General features: G+C 40.9%; 3 protein-coding genes and 1 long non-coding RNA gene across 4 annotated transcripts in view; 3 read left to right on the top strand and 1 right to left on the bottom strand.

Moving 5' to 3' along the window:
* Window positions 1-23717, bottom strand: part of LOC127527872 (uncharacterized) — a 330327-nt gene that overhangs the window by 224621 nt on the left and 81989 nt on the right. The window lies entirely within an intron of this gene.
* LOC114641543 (E3 ubiquitin/ISG15 ligase TRIM25-like) overlaps window positions 1-23717 on the top strand; it is a 329583-nt gene that overhangs the window by 284591 nt on the left and 21275 nt on the right. The window lies entirely within an intron of this gene.
* Window positions 11835-23717, top strand: part of LOC114641540 (tigger transposable element-derived protein 1-like) — a 769935-nt gene continuing 758052 nt past the window's right edge. The window contains exon 1 of the mRNA XM_051927830.1: window positions 11835-12084. The gene's annotated coding sequence lies outside the window, so the exon portion shown is untranslated. The remainder of the gene's footprint in view (window positions 12085-23717) is intronic.
* Window positions 21298-23717, top strand: part of LOC127527844 (gastrula zinc finger protein XlCGF7.1-like) — a 196757-nt gene continuing 194337 nt past the window's right edge. The window contains exon 1 of the mRNA XM_051927984.1: window positions 21298-22575. Coding sequence (XP_051783944.1) covers window positions 21363-22220 — 858 coding nt within the window. The 5' untranslated portion in view covers window positions 21298-21362 and the 3' untranslated portion in view covers window positions 22221-22575. The remainder of the gene's footprint in view (window positions 22576-23717) is intronic.

The following is a 23717-nucleotide window of genomic DNA, read 5'->3' as shown; positions in this document are numbered from 1 at the left end:
AGTGAACTGTTGCACGTGGCAGGACTCCGAGTTGTATTGGAAGTCTGATGTATATAGGCTGAACAGGACCGGAGAAAGTACAGTCCCCTGTGGCGCTCCTGTGTTGCTGACCACATTGTCAGACCTGCAGTTCCCGAGACGCACATACTGAGGTCTGTCTGTAAGATAGTCCACGATCCATGCCACCAGATATGAATCTACTCCCATCTCTGTCAGCTTGTCCCTAAGGAGCAGAGGTTGGATTGTGCTGAAGGTGCTAGAGAAGTCCAGAAACATAATTCTTACAGCACCACTGCCTCTGTCCAAGTGGGAGAGGGATCGGTGTAGCTTATAGATGATGGCATCCTCCACTCCCACCTTCTCCTGATATGCAAACTGCAGAGGGTCGAGGGCATGGTGGACCTGTGGCCTCAGGTGGTGAAGCAGCAGCCTCTCCATGGTCTTCATCACATGCGACGTCAGAGCAACAGGCCGGAAGTCATTCAGCTCACTAGGACGTGATACCTTTGGGACTGGGGTGATGCAAGATGTTTTCCAAAGCCTTGGGACTCTCCCCTGTTCCAGGCTCGGGTTGAAGATGTGCTGTAGAGGACCCCCCAGCTCCGATGCACAGACCTTCAGCAGTCGTGGTGATACTCTTAATACTTAAAGTTTTATAGCTGATTTATATAGGAAAAATACATTAATAATACTAATTTGTTAAAAAATTGATTAAAAACTTTTCCAAGACTAAAAAGTGTTAAATAAAAAATAAATAAAATGTTAAAAAATGCTTTATTTTTACTTATAAAAAAGGAGAAAATAATTTTTTTTCCAGGGACATCAGAAACTTGATTTTTTTCATATGCAAACCGTATTGTATGTGTGTGAATATATTATTGTGACTAAAAATAAAAGCATGGGGTGCTCGTAATATTATTTCATATCTATAATATATAAATTACTTTCAATATCAATCATTCTTTCTACGGAAATTTTAACTAAAAGTCAATTGTTCATATACTTTAAAGTTCCAAATATATTTCCATTTGTTTAATATCTTATAAAAAATAACTCCTTAAAATACTGTTAAGTTTACATCAAGTGAAATTTTATTTCTTTTATCAAGAGTAATTTATATGTGAACAATAATGTGCAGGAATAGCTTAAGTAAAAAAAAAAAACTGCTCAGAATTGTTTAAATTACAGACGAAATATATTATGAGCGCCCCATGCTTTTATTTTTAGTCACTATAATATATTCACACACGTACAATACAATTTGTATAGGAAAAAAAACTGCATAGCCAGTTGGAACAATACCACAGCAAATTTTATCAATTTTACTGACAAAGAATGAAAGAAACTGCTCACATGAAAGAACAGTGCTATTTAATCTTGTCACAAAATGAGGGTGAATGGCTGCAATAATTGAACTAAATAAGACCCTAGGATTCTTAGAATGACGGGATACTAAACCAGCGAAGAATTCATATTTAGCTTTCTTAACTGCAACCTGGAAGTTGAATAGAGAAGTCCTAAAAATCTGTTTAGAAACAATCAGTCCATCTTTTTTCCAACGCCGTTCTGCAGTTCGACAGGAGCGGCGCAGTGATCGCGTATTTCATTTAGCCAAGGAGCAGGACTTCTCTTATTACAGCGTATCTTGAGCGGGGCAATTGAGTCTAAAACCGTTTTACAAGAAGAATTAAATTCTAAGACAGAATCATCGATACCATCATATTGGACATGCACATCAAGATTAGAGAATATGGTTTTAAAATAAAATATAATAGAAGAATTTAAAAAGCGAGAGCAGCATGGGGGACAACTAGTAGTAGGAATATCTACAGTAATGTTCAAATCCATCATTATAGAAAAGTGAAACATCGCATAAATCAATATTATTTTCCGGAGCAGCAAAAGGGTCCGTGCGCTGAGTTTCACTGTAGCTTCTACATCTGACACGTTTTGAAAGAGTATGGTTTTTAATTGTGAATAATAGTGAAAACGACCTAGTAATAATCTTAACATCCACGAGCTGTGATGATTTAAAGAACCTCGGAGGAGAACCGCACCAGTGTGTTAGCAATGCATACCTCTGCCAAAGTCGGGGCCGCCAACATTTGATGTTACACACGCGAAAATACAATACTGTATATCAAACTTTTATTAATTAAATTACAGTATTTGTTAAGGAAAAAGAACATTTGTGCAACTACGAATGTACTACATGATATATGCCTTCTCAAGAAAGCAAAGTCTAATAAATAATGTTAGAGAGGTATCAATTATAAAGAGCCACGGATCACATTTAAGGGTGCACCTCCCAGCATGCATGAGAGTGTCTATTATGGGATGTTAAAAAGTGAAGAAGGGGCGTGAGTGTCGCAATAGTCAATCCGAAAAAAGAAACATTTATTTGTTATAAGTAAGAATCAGCAGTGTACCGAGTTAAGATAAGTGTGCATTGATGACCAGAGGTGGGTTCGTTTGCATTTTCCTTGTATTTTATGTTTTATATGTTAAGATGTAAAGTCGTTTAAATGTACTGATTACGTTATTGATTTGAATTCTATACTGCCGGTAAGCTAATGCTTAATTTCAGTAATACTGCCATCTAGTGGACTTTGGGTACTTTATCAATAAGTTTTATGTATTCTTTTTTATTGTAGACCACACACACAACTACAAATACACCTATACCTATTCGAATGCAGGTGTATATCTCCAAATAAATAAGTTCAATTTCAAACTAAGCTGCTGTGTGGAATATTCTGCATCATTTGCCAGTGTCCTGACCGACACTCCGGAGTGAACACTATAAGTCCTGAACATACGAAAGATAAAGTGGTCCTTTGCTACAAATTTTGGTCCTTCGAGCCGGAAAGTGTGTTTACAACGGAAGAAGGATGTCGGAGTATCAGTCTTACAGTGACCGTCCTCGACGCTTGACCCGTCCACCAGCCTATCTTAAAGAATTTGAAGTTCAGTATCCTGGTCAAGTTCCTTTACCACCTCTGGCCCATACAGCACGCCCATCACCTGATAAGGAAAGGTATCAAGAGTATACCAATAAATACTACATCCCAATGAAGTCAACAAATCACTTTACAGCCTCATCTCCTACCAGTCAGTACAGTTCCTATGGAGGAGAGAATAGATTGTACACTACAGTAGATCGGTGAGATGTACAAGATGTGAAAACACCTTTACTTCAAACAGAAGATACTGATTTCTTACCACTGAGATACAACTTAGTTATTCACGACCTTGAACTTGAGAATCAACAGTTAAGACAGACTACACAGTCCATGAGAGAGGAGATCAGGCGCTTATGGGAGATGCAGGTAGGCATTCAAGAGCAGTTAAAATTAAATCAACAACTGCCCTCAACCCACAGGCAACTGACCCAAGATCAAGTTCCCCCAGTGCCTGCACCCAGAACTCGTATTAGATCAGCAGAGAAGATTGCCTTTAACTTTGATCGAAATACTCCACCACTACCCGCTCCGAGGCGTAGACAAGTGGCAGATAAACAAGAAAGCGCCTCTCTTGATGACAACGAACCTAGTACGGGCCGAAACTTCATTCATCATAGACCATCAGGAGAGCAGCAAGCTCTTATGGTTCCAGAACCCCCAGGCATTCAATACGTATGTGAAGAATCTTCTCCTATGTATGGATCTGTAAACCATTGCTCTCCACAACCAAGTTTTTTATTGCATACTCCTATTAGACAATATCAAGATCTTCGGAAGTCGGAGCCACTAGAACTGACTCAAACCTATTCAGTACCACACGAACAACACTGTTCTTATCCTCCCATGTTGCACTCTGCTCAAACGGGACAGCAGCACAGTGTTATTAAGCAAGAAATGACGTATAGAGGTCCAAAACCAACAATTCCACATTTCAGTCATAGGGATCCCAGTGAGTTTGCCCGTCTCAGATTAGCTTTGATGAACCTACTGCCAGAAGATGCCACCGAGCTCTATAAATATCAGGTGTTGTTGGATCATCTGAAGCTAGAAGAGGCACGTCTAATAGCTGATTCATTTCTGAACTCGGTTACTCCCTACACAGACACAATGGCAGCATTAACAGAAAGATTCGGACAACCTCATCACCTAGCTTTAAGCAAAATAGCCGCAGTTATGGACTCGCCTGATATTCAACCTGGTGATGCAGCAGGATTTGAAAAGTTTGCCCTTCAGATACAAGCCTTAGTGGGCCTACTCCAAACTTTAGGTCCAAAAGGTGATATCGAATTACATTGTGGCTCACATGTTGCTCGTTTACTAACCAAATTACCTTCGGAGTTGCGATCATCCTTTAGAAGACAAATGTGCTACCAACCAGGCACTATTTATTCCCTTCTGGATTTAGCAAAATGGCTTAAATTTGAATCTTGGTGCCAAAACTATGAAGGCCAGACCAGAGGCAAAGGACACAAGGATCGAGCGATGCACAGACCAGACAACAGAAGAGATATAGGAGCTAAAACCCGACAGACCACTATCTTTCATGGCACAGAGTAATCTTCAGCGTCACCTACTTTGACATCATCAGCATCCGTGTCACAGTCTACAAGTAAGAAGCCTGAGAAGAGCAAAGTTTTCTGCCCATACTGTGATAGCACTGAGCATTACCTGAGTCAATGCTCTCAATTTCAACAGCTTAATAAGGAGCAGATAATCAACTGGATTAAAACTAAGAATAGATGCTGGAGGTGTGGACGAGCCCATCAAGCTGCTCAGTGCACACTGAAGAAACCATGTCATATCTGTAACAGGAAGCATCTTCAAATCCTGCATGAAGTAAACGACAGATCACCAAAGGAAGAAACTTGTTTAGTGAGTTCTACAAGTGAAACTCTTTACCTAGATAAACCTGAAGGCTCCAGCCATGTCCTCCTTAAAATAATCAAAGTTCGTCTACAACACCAAGATAAAGTTTTAGACACTTATGCTATTCTTGATGATGGATCAGAGAGAACAATCCTGTTATCTGATGCTACCCAGAAACTAGGTCTGAAAGGAGAACCAGAGGATCTAATACTAAGGACTATTAGACAAGATGTGAAGACACTGCATGGTGCTTCAGTATCCTTCAGAATAGCTTCAGTTTCACAACCTAAAAAGAATTATCTTATCACAAGAGCCTTTACAGCTGATCAACTGAGTCTGGCAGAACATTCATACCCAATAGCAGACCTACAGCAACAATACAATCACTTAAAGGGTCTTCCACTACAACCTGTTCATAAAGCATGCCCTCTCTTGTTAATTGGAGCTGATCATCCACACTTGATCACCCCTATTGCACCTGTGCACCTTGGACCACCAGGGGGTCCTGCAGCAGTTAAGACCAGATTAGGGTGGACATTACAAGGTCCATCACAACTACTTAAGGAGAACCTGCAACCACAGCAATGCCTTCATATTACCCTCACCCCTTTAATGTCTGAACTTTTCAGAAATGTTGAAAGACTCTGGCAAACAGACATCATACCTTACAGAAATGAGAGACTCCTAACAAGGTCTAAACAAGATCAAGAGGCCATAGATCTACTGCATGCGAAAACGATAAAGGTAATGGTAGATGGTGTAAACCGTTATGCCACACCACTGCTACGCAAGAAAGATATGCCTTGTCTACAAGCATACCAAGAAGCTGTTATGCCGAGTTTGCGAAGCATTGAAAGACGTCTGTCAAAGGACTCTACAAAGGCAGCTGCATACAATGAAGAAATTAAAAAACTGGAGGAGGCTGGATATGTTATTAAGTTACCAGCAGAAACAATCACCTCCTCTGAAGAATCTTGGTTTATTCCTCAGCATCTGGTTCAGCATAATGGTAAGAACCGGGTTGTATTCAATTGCTCCTTTAAATATCATGGACATAGCCTGAATGAATACCTGCTCCCTGGGCCAGCCCTCAGTCCGTCCCTATTAGGAGTGCTCTTACGTTTTAGGGAACATCCTGTAGCAGTAGGTAGCGACATTAAAGGAATGTTTCATCAAATCCGCCTTTTACCTGAAGATAAACCTCTTCTCCGTTTTGTATGGCGTAATTTGGAAAGTAGCATTTCCCCCCTTATCTATGAATGGCAAGTACTTCCCTTTGGCACCACCTGTAGTCCTTGTTGTGCAATTTTTGCTCTTCAACGACGTGTAATGGACAACACTGAATCAGGGGATGAGATCCGATCCTTAGTTGAAAGGAACTTCTATGTAGACAACTATTTGCAGAGTCTACCATCAACCCAGAGGGCAAAGCAACTGATAAACAAACTAAGAGATCTTTTGTCAAATGGTGGATTTGACCTTCGTCAATGGACTAGCAATTTTCCTAAGATACTAGAACATCTGCCACAAGAAGCTCGTTCAATCAGTACAGAACTCTGGTTGTCTCAGGATCGATTAGATTCCACCGAATCCACTTTAGGCTTGAAGTGGCATTGTTCCTCAGACACGTTCAAGTACAAGTCTCATCCAGTGCAGAAGACAACTGTTACTATGCGCCACATATACAGAGTACTTGCCAGTCAGTATGATCCTTTGGGGTATATTCTTCCATTCACCACACGTGCCAAAGTCCTGGTCCAAAAATTGTGGGATAAACAAAGAGATTGGGATGACCCTATGTTGCCTGAAGATCTATTAAGAGCCTGGAATGAATGGGAAGGAGAACTTCACGCTCTGGATAACGTTAGTATCCCAAGATGTTATACACCTGTTGATATGGACTTATTTCCTATTACCAGACAGATTCACATATTCTGTGATGCCTCTGAACAAGCTTATGGGTCCGTTTCTTACCTAAGAACCGAAGATAAAGATGGTAATATTCATCTTACCTTCATTATGGTCAGATCTAGAGTTGCACCAAAGCGTCGACAAACCATACCAAGACTAGAGCTATGTGCTGCATTAAATGGAGCACAGGTAGCTAAACTCTTAGAAAATGAGCTTACTTTAACAATAAACCAAGTGGTTCTGTGGTCTGATTCCACAACGGTGTTATCCTGGCTTCAGTCTGAATCCTGCCGCTTTAAAGTATTTGTGGGAACCAGAATAGCTGAAATCCAAGAATTAACAGATCGCCATTCTTGGAGGTATGTGGACTCCAACAGGAATCCAGCAGATGATATCACACGGGGTCGAACACTAGCTGAATTGTCTGTACCACACAGATGGAATCAAGGCCCATCATTCCTTTTTAAACCTGAGTCAGAATGGCCAGTAAGGCCAAATATTACGGTTCCAGAAGTTGAAGCAGAGCAACGGAAGAGTGTCTTCTGTGGTAGTACAGTGACGTCTCATCTAATTCCTAACCCTAAGGAATACCATACATGGATGGAATTAGTAGAAGCTGTAGTTCAAAGCAGGAGTGACCAAACCATTCCTACCGCTGAAGACTATCGAATGTCAGAATTTCTTATCTTTCAAAATTCACAGTTAGACAGTTTTCCTGAGGAATATATGTTGCTGAAGAATGGAAAGCCTGTTCCTGCCACCAGCCGACTTCTTACTTTAGCACCAGAGTTTGACACATCATGTCAGCTTATCCGAGTTGGAGGGCGATTGCGCCGTATTGAAGAGATTGAGCAGTCATCAATTCATCCTATTGTTTTAGACCCTCACCATCCAGTCACTAAATTAATTATTCAAGAATATGATGCCAAACTTCATCATCCAGGTCCAGAGAGAGTGTTTGCCGAATTAAGGAGAAATGTCTGGATCCTAAGAGGCAGAGAAGCAGTTCGCAAATTCCAACATACTTGCACCGATTGCCGTAAACAAAAGGCAAAGCCCCTTATCCCTAAAATGGCAGACCTACCCCTAGCAAGATTGAGGCTTCAAAAACCTGCTTTTTTCAGCACTGGCATGGACTGCTTTGGACCATTTCAGGTTAAGATAGGTAGGCGTTGTGAGAAGAGATGGGGCATTATCTTTAAGTGTCTCACTACCCGATGTGTGCATTTGGATGTTCTCAATAGTATTGACACAGATTCCTTCCTAATGGCACTCCGAAGGTTCATAGCTCGAAGGGGCACACCCTACGAGCTATTGTCTGACCAAGGCACAAATTTCCGTGGTGGAGAGAGGGAGTTAAGAGAAACATTTTCCACCCTTAGTTCAGAGCTTCAGAAATTGCTTGCAAAGCAAAAAAATCAATTTCCGATTTAACCCACCAGGAGCACCACATTTTGGTGGCGCATGGGAGAGAGAAATTCGGTCCGTGAAGCAGGCCCTTTACACCACAATAGGTTCACAGTCGGTGTCTGAAGAAGTACTTAAAACCGTTCTCATTGAAATAGAAGGAATCTTGAACAGTAAGCCTCTGGGTTATGTGTCATCAAACATTGCCGACTTGGACCCAGTTACACCTAACTTCCTACTGATGGGGTGGCCTGATAGTTCTCTACCACAGGTTGTCTATCCCGTTAATGAGCTGATGGGGCGGCGGAGATGGAGACAGAGTCAAGTGCTTACTGAACAATTCTGGTCAAGTTTTGTTAAATACTATCTACCCAGTTTACAGGCCAGACAGAAGTGGCATAAGGAGCCTGAAAACCTACTAGAAGGAATGGTAGTCATGCTCATTGATCCTCAGCTTCCTCGAGCACTTTGGTCAATAGGCCGAATTGTTAGAACCTTCCCCAGCCCAGATGGTCATGTAAGAGCTGTAGAGGTGAAGGTGAAGGATAGACTCTATACTAGGTCTGTTGCTCGTCTTATTCCCCTTCCAGACATTCAACATCAGGACTCTGATATTAATAAATCATAAGTTTAATAATATTTTTTGTTTGAAATAAATAGCAAATATGCATAGCATATTTGGGGGCGGCAATGTTAGAGAGGTATCAATTATAAAGAGCCACGGATCACATTTAAGGGTGCACCTCCCAGCATGCATGAGAGTGTCTATTATGGGATGTTAAAAAGTGAAGAAGGTGCGCGAGTGTCGCAATAGTCAATCCGCAAAAAGAAACATTTATTTGTTTTAAGTAAGAATCAGCAGTGTACCGAGTTAAGATAAGTGTGCATTGATGACCAGAGGTGGGTTCGTTTGCATTTTCCTTGTATTTTATGTTTTATATGTTAAGATGTAAAGTCGTTTAAATGTACTGATTACGTTATTGATTTGAATTCTATACTGCCGGTAAGCTAATGCTTAATTTCAGTAATACTGCCATCTAGTGGACTTTGGGTACTTTATCAATAAGTTTTATGTATTCTTTTTTATTGTAGACCACACACACAACTACAAATACACCTATACCTATTCGAATGCAGGTGTATATCTCCAAATAAATAAGTTCAATTTCAAACTAAGCTGCTGTGTGGAATATTCTGCATCATTTGTCAGTGTCCTGACCGACACTCCGGAGTGAACACTATAAGTCCTGAACATACGAAAGATAAAGTGGTCCTTTGCTACAAATAAAGTAATACAAAGATTTACTCACCAGGGACAAAGCAAACCGAAAATGCCGAACTCGTTTGAAATGGCTGTACAGGGCTTTTCGCGGTCAAAACATGTTACTTTAAAGCAGTGACTAAACGCATGCGCGAGATGTCTTAATTTTTAAAAAATATTAAATGTTAAATAAGTTTGATGAAAACATAGAAAAATTTATTTGAAACAACCTATTGTTGTCAATTACAATCAAAAACGCATTATATTAATGAAATATGCCAAAATTAATTATGTTGTATTTACTAGGGACCAAAATCATTTTTTTCAGTATACGGCACTTCCATCTTGGGACAATTCGCTATAAACAGTTTCAGCCAATCAGCGCCTTCCAAACACGCAGCAGGACAGCGTGAGCCTTCACTGTCGGCGGTGCGGCCTCTTCGTTTCATTGTCTTATATTGAATTGTTAGACTATTTACTGTTAAGTGCTGTTTGAGCTGCCGTTTAGTACAACAGGTGGCTTACTGAGCTCTTAAATCGACATTGAAATGAACACACAAGCCTCCTAAATGAGTTATTGAAATGTCTACGTTTACAGTGTCCGTTTTAGGAAGTCGTAGTTTTTACTTGTTCCCGTTATTATGAATTATAATTTCTCAATGTCACATATTATTCGTTACTACTCACGAGACCCGCTTCATTGACATTCTGTTTTATATTCTGTATATGCAAACATTTTAAACGGATCGTTTATTGAACTGACTATAGCAGACTTGTCATCTTCTTATAATGACTTTATTTATATGATATTGACAATTAATCATAAGGTCAGAAATCAAGGAGGCTGTGAGTTTCATGGACTGCGCTGTTTCTTTGTTTTCGTGACATCGCGTCAGTAGAGAGTGCGTGACGTTAACAATGCATTGTGTCCTAAATGACAGCGCACACGCGTTGTGATAAAAGGCCAATGTGTCTCAGTTTGTTCATTAATATATTTTCACAGTGTATTCTAATCAAAATTATTGTTAACATATTACCCATATTCATTTCCCATGTAGATGTGTAACGTTTGGTGAGAATAAAAAAAAGAGTAACAACACATATAATAGTTATGTTGCATTGTTTATAATTAACAAAACTCATCGTTTATCTGAAATGTTCTCCTTTGTATTTTACGTTTGACAATGCTTCAGTGTACAGTCGATTTATTGCACTTCTGATGGTGTACATTGTCGGTATTCTCCATTGCATTTGCCCCCCAGTGTAACGCGTGCCAGTGTAAGTGAAGGGCGGCAGACGAGCTCACGTAACGGGAGACAAGGCACCTCCTCACCCTGATACCATGAGGGCTCTTCGAATAAATATTACCATCTTGAGCTGTCTCTCATTCCTGCCAGTTTACTATTGTTATTATTATTATTATTATTGTTGTTGTTGTTATTGAACACGTATGTAGAAGAAATGTGTGCCTTATTTTATGTGTGTGACAGGACGGACGGTAAAGCCTTGAATGAAACTCCGTGTTGATGCTTTGGGTAACACGACAGGTGAGGAGCAGAGAACGTTAAACGTGTCAGTGACCGCGGGGGATTGTGGGACTGAAGATGGTCTAAGAAAACAGAAACGACAAAAGCTTAGTCTGTCAAGAACTGTATTTCCATCAGTGATTCACTTTGTTGTGCTGCACTTCGGAAGACTACTTATTTACATCCCTTTGACAAGATGCATTCACAAGGAAAGGATGTTGCTCACAAAGTCAGATGTTTTTAGAACGTTTGGCTCCAGATGTGCTTATCCAGCTGCTCCTTCTTGTCAGTACTTGAATGAGCTTTATTTTCACCTCTGGATGAATTCGCAAAGTTTCTTTACAACATTTTTGTCTCATTAACACAGAAATCCCGAGGCTTTCCCTAAATTGCAGAAGACGCTATCGATTGCACTGATTTTGTTTTAAAGACAGTTGTGATTAGTTATGCAGAGCTCGCTTTTACTCACATTGCTTTTTGGAAATCAATAATACAAATCAGCTACAGATCTGGGAATCACTGAGTAGTAAAAACGTTTAATGAGGAATGTCGTGCGCTTATACAAGTCGGCTTTGGTGAAGCGTTTCTTAGCCTCTTTGATATGATCGACATGGGGTAGAAGAGACGCTGGATTGTTATAATAAGTGCTGCCTTACGCAAAATATGCTTATTAATGTGTTACAGATTCTAGGTGGACACGGTTCTACACCAAGTAACATGGTGCCTCATGTGAATAGTTGATAATGTCTGCTAAACGTATTTGTTAACTTACAGATAAGTACTACATAACTCTTTTTAAAATGTCATTTTTTAACTTTTGGCAGTGACCATACGCGAGCCCCTACTAGGATTTAAACTCGCGACAACACACCTTACAGATGCAGCAGAGCCAACTGCTTTTACACTTTGAGCCAAAGCCGTTCAGCAGATGAGGGGGCTGACCAATCGGCTGCTGAATGCGCAGATATCAATGACGTAATGACGCTAGCGTGCCTCAAAATCACGTGACAGGAGAATTTCAAACAAGCATCTTAGCGGCGCTTCGAAAGCTCATCACGTCAGTATCCAGCAGCACATCACTAGTTTGCTCTTATGAGACCCTCGCGCTCCGACTTCTTCACGGCCATAAGATCAAGCAAAGGTGAGGAAGGTGAGACAAAGACGAACGTGGCGATCGCGTACGGGTGGGAATGCCAGCGGCGAAGAAGACCGCGACATGCTGGGTTGCTTTAACTATGAGGAGGTGCCTGACGCCGCGTGGTTCGCTTTTAAGTGATGGGGATTGAGCGCTATGTGGAGGAGTAGGCGGCACAGCAAATCGCACCTTCAGGAATTTACTGTGGATGACGGGTGTCGCGCACTTTGTTTTGCAAATGCTACGTTGATTTATTTTCCGGTCGGTGTCCCGTGAAATGTAATGCTACACATCTGACTTGGCGGAGGCGCGTTAAATCGGGATTACTTCTGCTTTCTTCGCGCTCGTGCACTTTTCCAGCACCGCTTCTCCTTTTGATTTCGCGCATGCTCCAAACTGTGCTGTCCGTCGGGCACGCGCTTGTTAAGTCGCTCACTCCCGCACGGCCCCCTCGTTCATTTCTGATGTAACTGTACAGGGCGCGTTCAGGTTTCATTTCCAGCAGTTTGTCTCATACGAAGACGTATTAGAAATCATTTCAATAATTTAAGTTTTTGGTATTTTCTTATCAGGAAAGATGCTGGGCGGCACGGTGGCGCAGTGGGTAGCGCTGCTGCCTCGCAGTTGGGAGACCTGGGGACCCGGGTTCGCTTCCCGGGTCCTCCCTGCGTGGAGTTTGCATGTTCTCCCCGTGTCTGCGTGGGTTTCCTCCGGGCGCTCCGGTTTCCTCCCACAGTCCAAAGACATGCAGGTTAGGTGGATTGGCGATTCTAAATTGGCCCTAGTGTGTGCTTGGTGTGTGGGTGTGTTTGTGTGTGTCCTGCGGTGGGTTGGCACCCTGCCTTGTGCCCTGTGTTGGCTGGGATTGGCTCCAGCGGACACCCGTGACCCTGTGTTCGGATTCAGCGGGTTGGGAAATGGATGGATGGATGGATGGAAAGATGCTCGTGCCGTTTCACTGTAACAGGGAGACTTTGGTTTGTTTAAAGGGAAATAAAAAAATACAAACATTACACAAGCTAGTGCTGCTGGAGGGATACAGTAAAATCTACAGCTGGTATGGCATTACGGCTACAGTTTTGTGACATTTGAAACGGTATTGTTTTATTTAATGTCTCTTATCCTTTACAAATACTTTCAGTATTTCTATGTACTTTTATTCTTTAGCTTATTAGAGATGGCCGTGTTAAATGAAGAACAGGACTCAAATCGGGGTAGTGGTGAGTCCATCAGAGCTGTTTGCATCCAACCAGATGAAGCCATAAAAATGTGAAAGCTGCAGAGCTCAGCAGAGTCGCGACTCGACTATTATGGGCTGGAGCTCAACTGTCTGTCCTCATTGTTTAAAGTGGCAGTGCCACCTCAGGGACCTTGGTGAGCAGATTCTGATTCCCATGTTGGTGAATCCCTGTTGAGCCCACTCCTATCTTGTCCCTCAGACCCTCGTGCCACTAGGTGGTCTTTAGTTACGATTCCTGCTGAAGTCTCTTTTTAAAAGGCATATCCATCTTGTGGTCTTCCACCTCCTCAGATGCTCCATTTCATTTCCAGCTGCTTATCTCTTCCTGCTTTGCTGACTCAGCTGATATCTCCGTGATTTCCACACACAAGTCCCATAGTTGCAGTTCATTAGTTTCTGGTTCAACTTGCAGATTATCCACAATTGATGTGTCAACAGACCCTTCTGTGTCAGCAGTGCTGTCAGGATCAGTAAACTCTAAATTATACCAAGTTCTGCTTTGCCAGCCCAATCTAATTCTTTATCTGTATGCCACCATCTCTGTCCACATATCTCACAGTTTGCCCCTTTTTTAGAGAAAAGCCAAGCAAAATGACACCTTTTATTGGCTAACTAGAAAGATTACAATATGCAAGCTTTCGAGGCAACTCAGGCCCCTTCTTCAGGCAAGATGTATCTTGCCTGAAGAAGGGGCCTGAGTTGCCTCGAAAGCTTGCATATTGTAATCTTTCTAGTTAGCCAATAAAAGGTGTCATTTTGCTTGGCTTTTCTCTACATTCATAATGGCTAACACGGTACAGCACCCTAGTACTCCTTTTTTAGACAAACACAATGACTCCGTCTTAACCTGTGAGTTTGCTCAACTTCAACATCGACATCTTCTACTGGGATTAAAGAGTTTAAAGTCTCCTTTGCATCTCCAGTGTCTTCATTATCTGATGTAGTGTTAGATAAAGCTCTCTCTTCATCCCTCTCACTGCTGGTGGTATGTCGATTGTCACCTTTACCGTTGACTTTACGTAGTCTAGAATGGTGGGCCCTTCCAAGAGCACCTCCACATCTGGCACATTTCACAACTCCATCCTGTCCAATGACATCTGCAGGTCCCTTCCATTCTGCACAGTCCACTCTTTTGTTGTCCACTTTGTCTCATTTTCTGAATTAACCTGTCTCTGGAGTGCTCTCCGTATTCGATCTCTCTGATTCCCCACCATTATCACTAAGTAGTTTCTGTGGAGCTCCATGTACTCTTATCTGAGAACGAATGAATGAATTGTGTCACAATTTCTGATGGTCTCTTTGTCTTTACGACACTTCCTGCACTGAAACATGTGAATGTGTCAATGATGTGAAGATCCCGTACTCCTGTTTGACATTCATGTCAGTCTGTAGCCGCAGTTTCATTGTATTCATAGGCTAGCGGCAAACCAACAGCTGCTCTGAGTTTAGGTTTGCCGTATTTCAGACGAGTCTCACAATTCTCAACAATTTATTTAAGTAAGGAAGTCCACTCTGCCTCTTTGTTTCCTTAGCAGTGAAGCAGTTTGAATAATCAGTCCAGTGAAGGAGGTCCACATTGGAGATGAAGGTTTAACAAAGCCTTTTACTTCTCTCCTGTACTCCTGTTTACTGAGACTCTTAGAATCTCACGTTCACAATGCTCATCATTTTTATTTCTTTATCAGAGATATTCACACAGTAATGAGCAGAGCTAGTTAATTCAAGAGTCACTGGCTGACTAAACATCACTGCTTTGTCATTTTCATTATCTAAAAGTGTCCCTGCCCTTTTTAAGAATGTTTTACTGAACAACATTGGCATTTCAGCTGGCACCACTTCTGTTTCAGTGCCACATCGTGCCTCTCCAATCTTTACAGGAATTTTCACTCGTTTGGTGGAATGCACAACTTTTCCACCTCCAAATATGAAAGCTCTGCTGCTTGAAATGTTTCAGTTCCTCAGCTTTTTGACTTCATTCTGGTCATTCTGACTAATGTCGTTGTCTACGCATTTCTCTCCATAGACTCTGAGTGTGACTCTCATTACCTCTGACTTGGAAATGAAAGCGTCTGTCAGTTACTAATACTGGAGTGTTATTTTTCAGGTTTTACTTCGTTGTTGCGAAGTCACAAGGCACTTGACTTTTTTTAAGAATCATTTAATTTATCAAGGTGTCTGGTTTTCAGCATGAAGAGTAAGGATCCCTTTTAGCTTCTACATTGATTATCACCTTAGAATGCAATCTACCCATGTGATGGCTGCTGCTTTGGGTGAAATGACTACTGGCAAGAATCCGATTATTTTATTTTCACATCCTCACTGTGGTTGACTACTCAACTATGTAATATGAAGGACTCTGGATGACAATGGCAGCATAGCGATCTACGCCGCCACCACCACCCGATCAAGGCACTGTAATGTCCTTACATTGATGGAGGCCACATGACCGTCATCATCAAGTTCTTCCATGTGAACCCTGAATACCATGAGGACTGACTGAGGTCATTTATGTTAGGTAGAATGCCTAGAGGGGTCTGGGTGGTCTCGTGGCCTCTGCACCCCCTGCAGATTTCATGTTTTTTTCTCCAGATGTCTGGAGTTTTTTTTTTTTTTGTATTTCTGTCCTCCCTGGCCATTGGACCTTACTTTTATTCTATGTATTGCCTAATTTTATTTTTTTAATATATTATGTCTTTCTTTTCTCTTTCTTCATCCTGCAAAGCACTTTGATTGACATCATTTGTATGAAAATGTGCTATAGAAATAAATGTTGTTGTTGTTGTTGTTCAAGTAGAATCAATTACCGCTAATCCTAAAGATTCGACCAAAACACTAAATGTGTCTGAGTTTGATTCCTCTGTATTTTCTAGTCTCCTCTGTTATTATCACCTGTTCATTTATTTTTGTGCACTCTTTAGCACAGTGCTCTGATGATTATGCATTTTGATCTCCTACCATATTTGTCTAACAGATTATTGCCTGGCAATGGCGACTTCTGGCTGTGTTGCAAATGCCACCTGTTGTGTTGTCTCTGACTGTGAAATATGCAGTTTCATGTGTGACAGTAATGCCCATTGTTACCAGACTTGACTTCATCCATCCATCCTCTTCCGCTTATCCGAGATTGGGTCGTGGGGGCAGCAGCTTGAGCAGAGAATCCCAGACTTCCCTCTCCCGGCCACTTCTTCTAGCTTTTCCGGGGGGATCCTGAGGCATTGCCAGACCAGCATAGGGACATAGTCCCTCCAGTGTGTCCTGGGTCTTCCCCGGGGCCTCCTCCCGGTTAGATGTGCCCAGAACACATCACCAGGAAGCATCCTGATCAGATGCCCAAGCCACCTCATCTGACTCCTCTCGATGCTGAGAGACTTGACTTTACTACAAAATTTGTCATTGCGCCAATTCCTTTGAAGGAAAAGTAAGTGCCATCCCTTCTGTTAATGCCAGCTACCTTTGGTTTGTATCTAAACACACCATGTCCAACAGCTTAAAAATTCACACAGCATCAGGGACAGCCAGGAGCACATATATAAGATATAGAATATAACAACAGAATGAAGCTCCTGATGTGCAGTTCAAGTCCAGCGAGGATATCCAATAAAGCTCTAAGTATGACGGCTTTAATAGACCTGCCATTGCTGTGTCCAAACATGATGGTGCCGTGTAGATAAAGTGTTGTCATATCTACATGGTGGGACTGAAATGTAAGCAAATCCCCTTTAATGAAGGTCTGCAGTGCACTTTGATCACATCTGAATTGTTTGATTTGTAATTTTAAACTGTAAGGTAGAGGAGGAAATCAAGAAACATGTGTCTTTGAACCAAACCTCATGGAGGGCACTCTAACCCTGAAGTGTATTCATTATTTTTACTGACTTTATGAAGTTAATTCTAACACTTTTTTATTTTCACAGGACTTTCACATTTCACATGGCCGTACACTGAGGTGTCTAATGGCCTCCAGCTCAGCACTGTCTATGTGAGAAATGAATCTGAGACAAGAAAGGCAGACACTTAAAGAGAGAGAAGAGTTTACCACAGAGCATGGCCTCTGCCATAGAACATGGTTTGGATGAAAGGATGGCAGACGTTAAAGAAGAGGAGTGTGAGCGGCTCACACGAGAGGATGTGCGTGTGAAGCTGGAGGATCATGAAGAAAGAATTTCAGTTTTTAAAGAGGAGGAGGAGTGCAAGGAGGTGACTGTTACCATTAAAGCTGAGGATTTGAATGATTTCTCCATTGGTCTTGAACTTCTAAAGCATGAAACTGAGGATGTTTTCAAACAAGAAGCCTGTGAAGAATCTCCATCCAGTTTACAGCCCTGGTCCAATAATGCGGGACGACTGGCTACGCAGGAGAATTCGGCAGAGCTGAAATCAGAGTTATCAGAGTCTGAAGAGAAAATCACCGAGGGAAATGGGAGAAAAGGAGAAGAGTCACCTGGGAGTGTTGAAATGAGTGAGTAATGTGATTAAATATAAAAGAAAGAGAGCATTTATAAATTCTAATGGTGGGTGCTTTGATGTTTTTAGAAGATTGAAATGAGAGTGTAACACATGGTCAATTGAACTTGGATAAAGACTACCTGCTTGGGCCCATGATAACAAATAATAGGTTACCTAATAAATGATAAACAGATTTTTCCTTATTCACCCAAGTTTTTCTAAAGTATTCAGCGAATGACTTGAATGTCATGAAGCTTTGACTGAAGCTGTGACGTATGTTAAGCCAACAGCACATTACGTTCAATGACAATATCAAAAGACATATTTTGTTAAAGAAATGTATATTTCTTAAATTGTGTGACAGTTAAAGTAGAAATGTCCACAAAAAGAAATAAATAAGAATAAAATCCTCAGCCCTGTGCACTAAATACGAGTGAATTTGCTCAAGCCAGTGCCCACCTAATATGTGCCTCATCTTTCTAATGGTAATCACGTGCACTTTGACGTTAACAGTGACAAGAGCTACCTGTGTGAGCCATGATGACATACAGGGGGTCTCATGGTCTTCTTACAGCATCTTGTGTTCTGCTGTCAGCCTGAACTTGCTGGGGCAGCATGGCCTGGTCAAGTTGGCAGTGGTGTGAAGTCTTCACTTGGAGATGATCTTGGGCCCTAATATCTCCCACAGTCACATCGGGTCAATTTGAAGTCACCACTCCACTCCACCTGCATGTTTTTGGGGATGAGGAGGTGAACCAGAATTACCAGAAATGCCATTCAGAGCGCCTATGTAGAACAAGTGTGGGCAGGATTTGACCCCAGGACACCTGAACAATAAAGCAGCTGTGCTAAACACTGTGCCCCCCTAACACAAGTGGATATATTTGTATGTTTATTTTTAGTCCAGATTAGGTTCTAGAGGATGTAAATATCATCACATACATTACAATTAAGAAGAGTAAACCCAAACTCAGACACATTATTTGGTTGGAAGGCTCTGATCGGAGTTTTTAGAGCTGATATTGATCACCCATTCCATTCCATTAGGATCTGCTGGTATCAATAATAATAATACCGTTGTGTTTTTTTTTTTTTTTTTTTTTAAATAATAAATGTAATTTTAGCCATTGTAATAAACAGACAACAAGATCATAAAGGTTTGGGGTTTTTCCGGCCCTATATACTGTACAGTTTTGCAATAAATTTTCAAGGTCAGTGAATTTTGCATAAGCATACAACAGACAGCGTGCATATGATGAGGGGGGACATTTAAGGTGTTGGACCGGAAATAGATGAGTAGAATGCTGGGAAGGAACTGAGGTACCGTATGGAAGCCATGACGTCATCCAGGGTGGACCAAGTGAAAAATGGTGGAATGCGGAAGTGGTGGTGCGTGGTTAAGGAAATCTGTGTAGACTACGGCGGTGTTGTTTCTGACTTTCTGCGAAAACAAAAGAAAGAGAGGTGTACCCCGCCTTTGTCCCCTGGCGCAATATAGTACGCTGCTCATTGGGTCTTTACGCAGTTCCCTTTGCGCACGCACGTGACACCATGCATAAACTTCACATTCCATAATAAAGTACTACTGTATACAGCATACACAAAGAACATTTACCCATCATGCACACACAATGGAACAAAAACAAGCTGAACAAAAAAAGGCATGTCTTAATCATACTCCACATTTCTAATAAAATGAAATGTTCAATTAGATATTTGTAGCCGTCGACTATGACAAGAAGAAAACGACAGTCTTGGTGAACGCTTCAGTCTGGTCCTCCTGTCATCCATGATGTGTGCTGCCATACTGAACAGACCATCACTGTCCACTCGTATAAGGAGGGCACAGGTAGGACGACGACTTTTATTGGTCCTCCAGAAATCCAGTGGCCCAGCATCTCTTGTGGTATAAGGTTCACAGAGATAAAGATTCACCACTTATGCTGCTGACACATATCGTTTTTATCTTTATTGTGAATTTCTTCATTCATTCTGCAGTTCTGTTGGCGAGGAGTTTCTTTGGATCTCTCAGCTGTCGTCTGTCACTCTGAGTGCGTCTGTGTGGTCGAGACACCGGCACTAAGCTGTTTGTGTTTGAGATTTGCAATCATTTGTGAAATATGTGTCCTTGTACCACTGTTTAATTTGGGGGTAAAATCATTATGATAAAATTTGTTACAGAATTCAAAATTGTATAGTGACTATTCACACTCAATGCTTATTATGCATAATTAGTATTTTATTTAGGTCTATAAACTAGGCTCGTACCATTCTACCCAACAAGCAAATAAGAGGGCTGATTACAATTTCTAACTACTCAACGTCTACTTGTAACGATTTATAATGTATTTATGTACCAGCTCAGTAAAACTCTGTATCCCTTTCACTCCCATCTACCTACACATTCACTGAAAGGCTAATAAAAGGGATTTTAGTCAAAATAGCTAATGCCTGATTAATTAATTTTACAAATAAATCAGTCAACAAACACTCACTGACAGATGGAATCGTGGATCTAAATGATCTAGAAGGTGACATCTTCCAGAACTGAAAGTGGCTGGTTGCCCAGGCTTACGAATTCCACTGTTTTTGCTGTCACAGTAAGTCTTTGGTGTTGTTGCTGTCAGTATTATAAGGTTGAGTTTTCTAAGTGCTGCCATTATTGGAGGCCGAGTGAGAGTAGGCGACTGAGCTAGACTAAGCTTGATGGTCGCCTCAGCCTTTGAACAGCTCGCTCTTCACACCAGTCTCTTTTGTGTTGACTTCTCAGATGCTGAATAAGGTTTGTATTGTTGAAAGTGTTAGCAGAGAATCCTCCATCACTGACTTCTTTTTGCACAAATATTACAAACCGCAAATTTGTTATCTCTTGTTGGAAGGCAATAAAACTGTTAGACTGGCAAGGATGTGTTTCTGTATTTTGGTAATGTTTGAACATTGTCTTGCATCCTTTTATCATTCAAGATCAGATGTTAAGATCAGCTAATTTGCCGATCATCGGTCAAGTCATTTGGCGCGAAAATTGGCTGATTGTGATTTGTGATTGATCAGATCAGGCCTGTCTTTTACATATGAGAGAAAGGTGGAGAAATTGAACAGACAGCACCAGAACATGTAAAGAACACACATGGAGTGGCCAGACCATAAATGGCACCTCAGTGTAAGGAAATAACTCCAACCAGTGTGCCACCTCTATACTTGTACTGTGTGATTTATTTTAAAGGTGGGTAGTGGTTTGGAATTTGGACATCAAACCCTGATGTTGCAGGTTTTAATTCAGCTATTGACACCATGCAAGTCACATGACCCATCTGTGCTCTATTTGGAAGAACCTTAACCTTTCTTATTTCTATTTGTATGTTTTATTTCATTCTGTCTGTTACCTGTTATTAGATGCAACTGAGAAGGCAAATTTCATGTTTTCCTGTGTAAACATGACTAAATAAAGAAACCTAACCTAACCTAACAAGAGAAATGTAACCAATTTGGTCTCATATGTAGGGGAAAATTTAGTTAAAATGTTTGTGTTATTTCAGATTTACAGAAGAATGGCAGCTTCTCTCCTCCTTCATTAGGTCAGTGCTCTCTTCAATACAAAGAGAAAGATATGAAGAAATCAGAAAGAGGATCAGAGAACCTGACACCATCCTTTTTGCAGTGCAGATCTCTCCCTACTGCTGGAGTAACACAGACAGAAGCCGTCAGAACTGATCAACAGCAAGTGGAGAAAGAAATCCTAATTCACACTGGAAAAAAATGTTGTTTGGAATGTGGCAAACAATTCACACACACAAGTGATCTTAATAAGCATATGAAGATTCACACTGGAGAAAAACCATATTGCTGTCCAGAATGTGGCAAGTCGTTCTCAAGGAGATGCCATCTTCAGAGGCACAGAATAATCCACACAGGAGAAAAACCTCATTGTTGTTCAGAATGTGGTAAGTCCTTCTCAAGGAGAAGCCATCTTCAGATGCACAGAAGAATCCACACAGGAGAAAAACCTCATTACTGTTCAGAATGTGGTAAGTCGTTCTCATGTATAAGCTATCTTCAGATCCACAGAAAAATCCACACAGGAGAAAAACCTCATTGCTGTTCAGAATGTGGTAAATCGTTTTCATGTATAAGCTATCTTCAGAACCATAGAAGAATCCACACAGGAGAAAAACCTCATTGCTGTTCAGAATGTGGTAAGTCGTTCTTAAGGAGAAGCCATCTTCAGATGCACAGAAGAATCCACACAGGAGAAAAACCTAATTTCTGTTCAGAATGTGGTAAGTCGTTCTTAAGGAGAAGCAGTCTTCAGAACCACAGAAAAATCCACACAGGAGAAAAACCTCATTGCTGTTCAGAATGTGGCAAGTCATTCTTAAGTAGAAGCAATCTTCAGAGACACAGAAGAATCCACACAGGAGAAAAACCTCATTGTTTATTGTCCAGAATGTGCCAAACAATTTTCTGAGAAATGCAGTTTTGAAAGACACACAGAAATTGATACTGGACAGAAGCCATTTTGCTCTTCTCAATTTGGAAACAGATTTTAAACATTATCTCTTTTCAAGTAAACACACAAACTTCCACTTAAGCGAAAATGCAGTTTATATGTTCTGAATGTGGGAAATGTTATACAAGCCAGAAAGGACTTTACAGACATGCCAAAACCCATACTGAAGAAAAATCTCATTGCTGTTCTCAATGTGAGAAACCATTCTTATATTTAAACACACTTCAGTGCCACATCAGAACTCATACTGGAGATAAACCTTATTGTTGTCCTGAATGTGATAAGCAGTTCTCACAACAAAGCACCATAAAAAGTCACATCAGACGTCACACCAGAGAGACACCTCACCTTTGCTTGGAATGTGGCAAACAATTCTCACACCTTAATGCTCTGTATAAGCATACAAAACATCACACTGGAGAGAAGCCTTACAGTTGTACTGAATGTGGACTGTGATTCTCATATAACAGTTCTCTTCACAATCATAAAATAATTCATTCTGGCAAGAAAAAAGTTGTTCTAACTGTGGAAAGCTTTTCTCCGACAGCACGACTCCTAAAGATCACGTGAGAATTAACTCTGGTGAGAAACCTTATTGCTTTCCAGAGTGTGACAAATGATTCTCACGTCAAAGCACACTTAGGTGCCACAGAAGGATCCAAATTGGAGAGAAGCAGTACACCTCTTCTGAATGTGGTAAAGGGTGAGTACTGAGAAAAGCACAATATAAATGTAATGAATTATTATTATTATTATTATTACTCTGCGTGTGTCTCCGAAAACGTTTTTTGGAAAAGTCATATTGGAGTAATGCCTGTACCAGAGATGTCAAATGATCTTTCCATTGGCTCCTCAGGCAAAAAAATAATGAAAAATTTTCTGAATGAGGTAAAAGACTCCAGTTGAAAGTAGTTAATAAATGTTTTTTTTTTTTTGTTCTTTTTTTTTTAATTTTATTTATTATTTTTATTGTAATCATTCCATACAAATAGATCAATTTATAACAAAAAAAAAATTTAAAAAATGATGAGTCTTTACAAAACAAACCCATTCCTCAGCTGTGTGTCAAGGGTGAGTCCAAAAGTGGGAATTTAAGAAGATCTAAATAAAAAATAAAATGAAACATTCAGGGTGTTGAAATGAAATGTTTAAGACCTGGGGCCTCATGTATAAATGGTGCGTACGCACAGAAATGTTGCGTATGAACCTTTCCACGCTCAAATCGCGATGTATAAAACCTAAACTTGGCGTAAAGCCACGCACATTTCCACGGTACCTCATACCCTGGCGTACGCAATTTCTCCGCTCGGTTTTGCAGACTGGCGGCACCCAGCGTCAAAGCAGTGCTACTGTTCCTGTGTGCTCATCCTTTCTTTCTTACATTCACATTCCTGACGCGGCTTTATAAATACACTGAAACTAACTGCATATTGTTTATTAGTGTAATGCATCTGA

The sequence above is a fragment of the Erpetoichthys calabaricus genome, chromosome 5, assembly GCF_900747795.2.
Source record: "Erpetoichthys calabaricus chromosome 5, fErpCal1.3, whole genome shotgun sequence".
NCBI lineage: Eukaryota > Metazoa > Chordata > Cladistia > Polypteriformes > Polypteridae > Erpetoichthys > Erpetoichthys calabaricus.
The sequence above is the reverse complement of the archived record's forward strand: the minus strand, read 5'-3'. Positions and strand labels throughout refer to the sequence as shown.